This window comes from Atta cephalotes (assembly GCF_000143395.1).
Source record: "Atta cephalotes unplaced genomic scaffold scaffold00009, whole genome shotgun sequence".
Taxonomy (NCBI): Eukaryota; Metazoa; Arthropoda; class Insecta; order Hymenoptera; family Formicidae; genus Atta; species Atta cephalotes.
In genome coordinates, this window is record NW_012130073.1 from 3,748,828 (window position 1) to 3,759,160 (window position 10,333).

General features: G+C 37.9%; 1 protein-coding gene across 1 annotated transcript in view; it reads left to right on the forward strand.

The window, feature by feature from the left end:
• LOC105627527 (uncharacterized protein DDB_G0287625) overlaps nt 1-8,994 on the forward strand; it is an 11,457-nt gene extending 2,463 nt beyond the window's left edge. Inside the window, exons 2-7 of the mRNA XM_012208808.1 lie at nt 611-747; nt 2,586-2,801; nt 5,586-6,262; nt 6,397-6,596; nt 6,670-6,838; nt 7,275-8,994. Of these exons, the coding sequence (XP_012064198.1) occupies nt 611-747; nt 2,586-2,801; nt 5,586-6,262; nt 6,397-6,596; nt 6,670-6,838; nt 7,275-8,994 (3,119 nt within the window). The remainder of the gene's footprint in view (nt 1-610; nt 748-2,585; nt 2,802-5,585; nt 6,263-6,396; nt 6,597-6,669; nt 6,839-7,274) is intronic.
• Nucleotides 8,995-10,333: the final 1,339 nt, after the last annotated feature.

The window sequence follows — 10,333 nt, forward strand, 5'->3', positions numbered from 1 at the left end:
GAGAGAGAGAGAGAGCATCCCTCGTTTATTTTAGAGTAAATTTAAAGACAGAGATGGAATATGAAAGATGGATATGAATTTGACTAAAATAAGAAGCTATGAATAAAAAAAATAAAAGAGACAAATATAAAAATCTACTAAGAGTAAAAATAAAATTTCCATAATTGATTGAAGATTAACGCAGCGTATTATGAGCTTATAACATATGTGACTCATATATTGTACACAAAACGTGAAAAGGAAACGATCAATTGATTCGACAGCCTTGATCCGTTTAAAAACAATTACCCAACCAAATGCATTCGCTCGGCGAGAGAAAATTGCAACACTTATGTTGGGTTCTCACTCCATACTCCGCGTCTAAGTTTTGCAATGCCGACGCTTCTTCGTGATTTACGTAATTTGTGGATGGCCTTTTTCCTTAATGTATCAGACAACTCATCGGGGCCATCGATATTCCTCAGGCGAGCAAACCGAACTATTTTTACTCCTCAGACGTAATTAGTCGCGCAACTGTAGAAAATCATGACTTCTACCCACGCTATCTAATGATTATTAAATATACATTAATATATTTTTACGTTTTGAATAACAAAATTGCTTTTTCCAGGAATTCTATTGGCCCATGCTGTCTCCGCAGCACTCAAGACAAGGCCAAAATTTAAGATTGCGACTACTTCCACAACAACGACCACCAGCACAACCGAGGTACCTCAAGAGGAAGAAAATGATCAAGCGAATTCGGAGGTATGTAAAAAAGACAACCACATTTAGAACAAACCACAAAGTAGTACAATTAATTCAATGTTATTTAAGGGTATTTGATAAATCAATAATTACATAAATCCTGATATTATGTTTTCAAATTTGAGTATGATTTTGCATCAATTAAGAACCGATATACAATCTTAGATTAATGATTATAATTAAAATAATTTTGATAAATTCAATTTTGGGTTTTACATAAATACAATAAAAAAATACAAAAAAAACATTTTGTACATGTGTTAAATTTAATATTCCAATTGTATTATAGATAGGATTAAAAAATTCATTTCATGTAACTTACATATTTCTATTATCGAACTCGAATTATACATTCTTGTTTCAAATCGTGCAATCGTGTCGTTCAGATGGCACGACGTAGGCGAAACATAATCCTTTATCGATCGTTGCAAAACCGACGCCACAGTCACGATGATCGTGTACCAAACGAGTTCTCATTTCGCCAATGTTTCTTTGCGAATAAAAGAAAATATCACGAATGCAACACAACGTAAATTAACTGGTAATATATCTTGGAAGCAAGGAGCTCATTGATCATCATGATAATATGATAAACATCGCGTGTCTCGTTCCAAATCACGAAGACAGCCCTGCGTAAATTTCTACGTCATGTAAATCCGGTTTAACATCAGGATTCATCCGTATCTGTATCTGCGAAGGCGCCGTAACGTTTTGATTAATGTATGTCGGCGTCAAATCAATTAATGCTCAAGTAAACTCACGCTCGACAGATTCACCTTCGTATACAAACGAAATGACATCATATCGAACTCGAGTACCCATAAATATCGTATCAAACTCGAATGCTCATCGCTAATCATTATAACACGACTTCTTCAAGCGTGAAATAACTTTTCTACAAGATATCGGTCTACGCGCTTTTCCATCCACGGTAGGCGGAAATTGTCATTATAGCAAAATCGATTATATTGAACGGAGGTATTTCCCGTAGAAAATAAAAGCCATTTTATGAGATTTGATATAGTCATATATCAAATCGTCGTCGGAAAAGTCACGACGCATTTTTCAACTCAAAATTGTATATACAATATCTTCGTTAAAAATGAACGAAATTTAAATTTTAAAGTTTGAAGTCTCTACTTTCAAAAGCTTACTATACACGTATTTTAGGAGTTTATGTAAGTTTGGTAATTTTTACATATAGAAGACTATCAGCTTTGAAAAAAATGAAAAATTTTCTTCTCACTTTGTAGGACTGTAACATGCCTTAAAAAAATTTGAAGACAATTTCGACTATCTATCATGAAAACTTGCAGATTTTCCTGCAAAATCATTTTTTAAAAATATTCCTACGATTTTTTGTTACTGAGTTATCGCGGATTAAATAAAAGGAGTATTTTGATTTTAATTGTTCATAACTCCATTAAAAAAATATCGTGACGTAATTCTTAAAACAGATTCTTAAAACTGAAGCTTTTCTCTATCGAATGGTATAATTGAATGTAGGATATATATAAATTTGAATTAAAAATGTAACAAAAATACATCATGACTTTTCTGACAACTCCATATTTGTAGTAAACTAATTTCAAATTTTTCCAATACTATAATGTTAACTTTGATGTTATACACAAAAAACTTGATACACGATACATGATACACAAAAAACTTAAGCAATAAGGAAATCAATGTTGGATTTGCGATTGCTTATGTCATGGCCTTACAGTCTCTACTGTGACTGATCAATTTGCTTACTGTTTACTGCTTAAATTTTTTTGTATGTCATGGTCTTTAGTTAAAAATCGCGAAAAAACTGCAATATTCATTTTACTTTCCAGACAACAACAGTCACGATCGAAACTAACGGAACGACTGGGCACACTTTAACGGGAATTCCACAGATCGACTACATATGGGATCCGAATTTACCGCGCGAATTAAATGGCTATAATCTCAGTGATTATCCATTTTACAATAGTATACCCGAGGATATCGATTTCAAATGCGACGGCTTACACGACGGATTCTACGCCAGCGTGCCACACAAGTGTCAGGTAATTAAAATTTAATTGCATTAATTATAAAAATAGTATCTAGTCGAGAAAATAGCGGCATCTTTGAAAAGAAAGTGTAAAAGCAATGCAAATTTTTTATGTCGAATAATGTCCGTCATAACAAACAATACGTCAATTAAAGTCCATTTATTAAAACATTATTAAAACGAGATGCTGCTACGCAATTTTAAACAGATAATAAAGTAGAATTACCTCTTCGTTAAAAAAAAGATGTCAATTCAAATGCGGCAAGAGGGAAATCAGTTGTCGCCTGAATGAATTCTGAAGAAAGATCTTCCAATGTTTCCTTCGCGTAATAAACAGGTGTCAATGATCCGAGAGCATTGCCTTCTAATTTCTAACATCGATGGAAAACAATCATCATTACTCGATTCCAGTGATCGGTCGATGCCATCTATGAAAGCTTGATTGATAAGCATTGACATCGACGTGAACAACCACGAACGAAAGCGAGTTCTCGGACAAGACGCGAATACAAAAAAATGCGTATCGATTGAGCACACTTTTACCAATCATCGCATCGTTGAGAGCGATCATTTCACCGTGAATCTCAGCACGAACCCGGGGAATCATGGGTTCGGCAAATAAAAGCGAGCGATTGAGAAATCATCGTTGCAGATTCATTCGCGTCGTTTGAATGAAACAAAATTATATAGTTCTGGAGTAATTACCGTATAGACAGTAAGCAGTAATTATTGTATATCTGTGTAGCAAACGAGAGGCATGAGTAATATTTATTATACAAAATCGAAAAGATCAACGTCGAACAATGCAATTTAAATCATCGCCGATTTTTGATACATTCTCGTTCGTACGACAAAGATAATCGACAAAGCTAGATCTTGATAATAGTCGTGTAATTGGCAATTGCATATGAATAATCAAAAATTTGTCATAAACATTGCGATATATTATTGCTATGTATAGCCATATAATGTATCATTGTTATGTATAGCATATAACATATAATATCATTGCGATTAATACGATAAAATTGAGGTAGTTGTGTCTTTTCAAGGAGCGCCAAATAATTGATAGGTACACGATTAATTTTTCTATTGCAAGACTATTGTCTATTGCAAGAGCAATAAATTAGAAATCGATATCGAAAGTGAAAAAATCTTTTTTGCCGTCCGCAATAACAAGGTCATCGTGGAAAGAAGCCGAGGAAGAGGACTTTCGTGGTCTGCTACGCTTCCCGTCCCTGACCGTTCCGCGATTTACGTGCGCGCGACTCCTAGAATTGTGAAAGCGATTGCAAAGTAGCCCCTTTCCGACCAGACTCGGCTCGTTTTCTTATCGATCATTTTTGCGGGACTGCAGAACGAATGGAGCATTGTCATGCAAATGTAACGAGCAGAGTTCGTCGGCCCGGGACATACTCTACGCAGCGCGTAGAAAAAAGGACCACCGGGAAGATCGGTCATCCTGTGTGTTTTGCGAAAGATTTGTCGCGGAAGAGAAATTGGGAAATGAGCAATTAATTCGTCACTGGCTTCCCGGAAATCACCTGCGATCGCTTAGATTATTTTCTAATCTTCCCAGTCTCAGATAGAATTTACAATTGTAATGAATCCTGCTAATTAATACTCCCGAACGGTGTAACATTGTTAACGTTTGCGGAGACAACGCTCATATAACTGACGACACTAAGGATACAAAAAGTTCATATACGGAAAGAAAGATGCGTTCTGAATAATTCCAACTCTAGTTCATGCAAATAACCATGATTTTTTTTTGCATTTGCTATAGGGAAGTCTCAACCAACTAAACATTTTACCGACTTTCCACCGTAATTCTCCAAAGTTAAAATTATCTATAAGATCGGAATCTTCGAAACAGTATTATGTGATTCATTAAAATAAATGTAATCAATAATTTTGTTCAATAATTAATTAAATTAGTTTAATTCTTAATTATAAAATCTGGAAGATAAATTGAAATAAAGATTTGAAATAAAGATTAAAATAAAAAAAACTTTCAGTGAAATTACAATGATTCTAACTATACTGTATGATAATGTCGATGGAAATACTTTATACCCACATATATGCGTGAAACTCATTAGACGTGCGATCAGACGTTCGATGATCGTCTGACATTTATGTACATGTTACGAATTGAGTAAGATTCATGATTATTGGAAGGATCAGAGCTTCTACTTTTTACGAAGATCTCACAATCAGTGAAAGACGGTGCCGGACACTTATCGAAAGGATGTGCTCTGAATGATTCTAGATAATTCCTCTAGATAATTCTACGGCATTTGTACGTTCCAGATAATATCGCACACAGACATGAGTTTTTTTTCATTCGTGACCATACCGTACAACGTACATTTATGCGACTCCGTGCAATTATTCGCACTCGCACATTCGCGGCCGCCGTGTGAAAGCTACGTCGGTGGCGCGTGCGGCAAGATCGCCCGCGTTCGTTCTCGGTGAAAAGTGTGCTGAAATCATCCTGTCGCCAACGTTTCGTTACTGCTAGAGGACGGTCAACATAACGAATCGTGAACGAGATTCCCGCAGTAAGCAATCAGAAAAGAAAACGACCGAGGCGCCTTCAAAAATCTCGAAAGTCTGACATGTGGCGCCAATTTGCCACCCACTTTCACCCATCGATCGCGATTCGATTTCGTAAACGTCCAGCGTCAAAATTCATTCCGTGTTCTTAATGGCCATCGCAATTAACGTCGCCATTCTTATTGATACGGTAGACGTGTCGCGATAATTCTAACATTACACGTATGTCCTCCTCAAGGTCTACCATCATTGTCTCTTTGGCACCCGCTATGACTTCCTGTGCGCCAATTTCACGGCGTTCGACCAGAAGACCTTCATCTGTCACTTCGTATCCGAAGTCGACTGTGCTAACTCCAAGAAATATTGGCACAGAAACGATGCTCTTTACCAAGCTATTACAACTACGACTACTACTACGACCACCGTGGCGCCGGTCACTGTGCCGACTAGCAGAACTTCTGGACGTGATCGAATTCCACCTAGAAGAAGACCTCCAGCGAGAAGAAGACCCTATGATTATTATGAGGAAGATTATTATGATGATGAGTACGATCGCTCGCGAGATTTCATCGGCCGAGACGACTACGAGTACGACGATCGGAAGTACAGGCGGGACCGGGATCGTGAGTTCAGGGATCGGGATCGTGATCGTGACTTCCGTGATAGGGATCCGCCAGCGCGCGGTAGAGATGATAGGGATCGAGATACCGCTAGGGACAGATATCCGGCAAGGGGGAATAGAAGGGACCCATCCAGGTCGAGGGATCCGCTGGAGGATGACTTGAGACCTCGGGGAAGAAATCCGGATCAAGGTATCAGATCTACATCGAGAGAGGTAGAAGATTCAGATGTATACGATAGACGCCCAGAGTCGAGAAACAGAGATACCGATGAACGAAGATATTCCGATAAGAGGTGAGAACATGCTGATGTTGATCCTATCGAAAACCACTTCGACATATCTTATATATGCAACAATACTTTTAGATACCATATTGTTCGAACGATACACGCTTACGAAACTTGATATTACATTCTGTTCACGTCAGATATAGAGATGATTACGACGATAAGGAACCTGCAGCACCTTCGGCGAGTGCGTCATTTAATGCGGAAGGTCTGGTGAAGCCAGCTGCACCTAGTATTTCGGTTTATTCGAGGCCAAGAACACCACCAAAGATTAGACGGCCAGTACCACTTTCGGAACAAGATAAATATGCGTATAAAACTACTCCTGCGCAGCCAACAGGTAAAATTATTCGAAAAAATTTTCAACAAAAAAGTTAGTAAATCGGTTTTTGAAAATAAAATTGTGATTAAAGAGGAGCCACGACGGCGACCAGCAGATCTGGCAGAGGATGATTATTACGATGATGAATTAGAGGATATCAGACCGAGAAGGCCACTCAGAAGAAGACCTTCTTACAGAGATAGAGACAGAGACAGAGATAGAGATTTCTATGAAACTCGGGATCGGGATCGTCCCCTCAGGTAGGTAAAGGTAACGTACACAACACCGATAAAGTTATATTCAAACTAAACTACTAAAAAAAAATTCATGTTCATAAATTTTGCTTTAAAGAAACAATAATTATCATTGTAATTAAAGCAAATATCATAATAAATCACTAATTTGATATTCATTATATCAATTATCATTCATTATTCAATTATTTTTTCTTAATTATTTCAATTATTCAATTATTTTAATGATAACATCAAGAAACTATTGATATAAATTATTGATAACATATTTTTTATCATAAAAATTTTTGTATAAAATTTTAAAATTGCTTTCTCTTTATAATAAATATAAAAGGGTGTTGTGAAAATCAATCTATAAAAAGTTTAATGCAATCATTGAACTTCATAATCATTAACAATAATTAATTATTATAATTAATAATAATGATAATTCATTTTTTAGAACTCGTTATCATTCACCGCCGGAAGAAGTACGACTAAGAACGCATCAGGATCGCTCGAGAGATCGTTACTACGATCGAGACAGAGATCGAAATAGGGATCGAGCTCTCGAGCGTGGAAAAGATCGCAGTCCCGAGAGATCCTCAGATCGCGATTCACGAGGAAGGTCGCAAGATTCTGAAAGACAAGAACGACCATACTCGTCACGGGTTCTCGATCGCGAGAGAGAAGCCGAACGATCGCGATCTTCCTCGAGATCAAAGGATCTAGTGGATACCACTGAAGCATCCAGAAGACCCAACTCGAACGATAGAACAACCGAGAAGACTACTACTACAACCACTTCTACCACAACAACTACGACGACTTGTTTACCAGAACAGCTTATTCGTAAACCTGAAGAAGACTCTAAAGACGCAGTGACCGATCGATCGGAAAAGCCATCTTATCCGGAACGACCAACTAGACCTATTCAAACTCAAAGTAGTCGTGTGGTGAGCGATATTGAGGATTATCACAGAAATTTGTCCGAGAATTCTCAGAGATTGTCTCAGCAAGTGGATTACCAAGATAGAGACCTAGAAGGTAGAAACGAACAGAATCATCAAATCGCGTATCCGGATGAATACTCTTCCGAGTATTACGACGAGCCATTGGAAGAGCCACCGTCTCCTCCTCCACCTCGAACCACCGTTCGAATCGTGAAGAGGCCTTTCCTACCGTCTCGAGGCGGTAATCCCAATCCGAGAGGATTATCACCGGTCGGCTCTAAAGCACCGCAATCGTCTAGAAGAGACGAAGAGACAACAACTGATCATCAAAGCACTTTAGGCGAGAATGACTACAGGAATTATTACGTGCAAGACGAACAAGAAGATAACAGAAACTTTAATCATCAGGCATCACCTCTGCGATCGGATAATAAGCAGACGTATGACGCTTATAAAACCGTACAAAGTGATCTTCAGAAGAAACAACGTCAGGAAGAGTATGATAGCGCGATAGCCAGACCGGCGTTACGAAAACCGATAGAGAAGAATAATGAGGAGGGAGTTTCGAGAGGCCCAGAAGATTTGTCAAACCCTTCCAAAGAATACTCCACTCAGAATCAGTCGTACGATTCGCGTAACCATCAAATTGAGAATCTAACGCCTAAATGGATAGAAAATTATTCGAGCGAAAAGCACGCAAATGTCGGCAATGTACAGACATCCTCGGGTTCTCCGATTCGCAGCAAAATGAGACTTCCTTCCATCGAGACTACGCCAAATATCTACAGCTCGACGTACAAGAACGAGGACACTCAGGAACTGCCATCAGGACCAGGTAGCTACAGGGCAAAGCAAAGAATCAATGAAGTAACGCATCGCCTTCAGGATATTCCCGAGAGCGAGTACGATGTTACTCTAAACGACGCCCTGACGCCGACGTTGGTTCAAGAAGCTAATTTGCCGAGCGGATTCGTTCTACCTCTTCACAGACAGCTCGGTAGAGACACCGTGTTACAACCTTCTGAGAACAACTACAAGCTCTCCAGGCCAATCAATCAGCAGCAGCAACAGCAGCATCAACAAAAATCGTTCATTCCGAATCAGTTCCTACCGAGTGTCAGTAATAATGATCGGAGTCGAGCAGTGTATTACAGGACGCCGGAGGCTGTACAGATCAGCGGAACGCAATACAGACAGCAAAGACCGTGGCAAGATTATACGGCGTACTAAAGAGATGTACACCGTAATGTATCACCTACGAGTATTATGAGGAAGTGTTTGAGATTTCACGAGGAAGTGAAGTTTGAGGCGTACATCTTGCTTCAACGAGCGCTAAACGAGACTAATTTATACTACCACCGAACGACTTAGGAAAGACACTTTCATGGAAGAGAAACTCTGCGTTCTTTTATGAAACTGGCTTTCCGAACGGACCCATTGCGTTCGATTTTTAGCCCTGTTGCAATCAGATCGGTGTCTTTCATTCCAAAGAACGCGCGAAGCACTCGTCGCGCGTTCTAAAGGTAGAAAATAATTTGCGGATGATTCAGTTAGATGTTAATAACTCGCGGGATTTCGAGATAAATTATTGCAAATTATAATAAAAGATGAGAAAAAAGATGAGATTATTGTCAATAGCTTATTGTCGCGGAGTAGCACTATGCCACGCCTTTGGAAAAGAAACTACAATCAGATACAGAGAACAATGAGACATCAATCATTCTGATATTAATCGATACTTATTCACGCGTATTACCGCGATGAAAAGCAAAGGCAGGATTAATGTTCAACGATATAAAACCGATCGCAGATAACTCGTTCTGAGATCTTCGCTAGAGAAATTCTGAATAACTAGATCCACTTAAAATAATGTAGCACTACACAAATGCTGTAGCATATATCATATAATAAACTCGTTTCCCTTCTGAACTAGCAACGTGATAACGCAATAACAGAACTTAATACGTGATACATTCTAATAACAATGTAATTTGCGATATTAATCATTCACACATAAATCGTCACTGAAGTTTCAGGAGTGCTAAAAACAAATCTCCATTTTTCTTAACTATAAACAACCTTGTAAATAATCGTGTAACTCTAAAATATGCTACGCATGTTCGTTAAATTGCGATTCAAAGTATTCAATGTGAAAAAGAAATTATATACATTAAGTTCGTCGAATTCGATAGCTATTACTAGCGGATAAGTCTTCCTGAGCGTATATCTTGTCTTAAAGCTATGTCGATATATTTACGTATGATATAAAAGAGTGAGAAAATTATATACTTACGTGTTATTCATTGCCCCTCATTACATTTTGGTTGTAATATGCAAATATAGCAATAATACTTGAAAATGTTCAGTTGCAGAATTTTTTGAGATTTTTATTTTTATTTGTACTTTATAGTACAAATGACATAAATTACACAACGGAACATTTGCCTCTAATTATAAGAAATTCATAAATATTACAAGGTGGAGTAGAGAAATTCAGAAATCGCGTAAAGACAACTAAATATTAGGTGTGGGAAAAAGTTCGTGGCATTTTTTTAATGTCATCTAATGG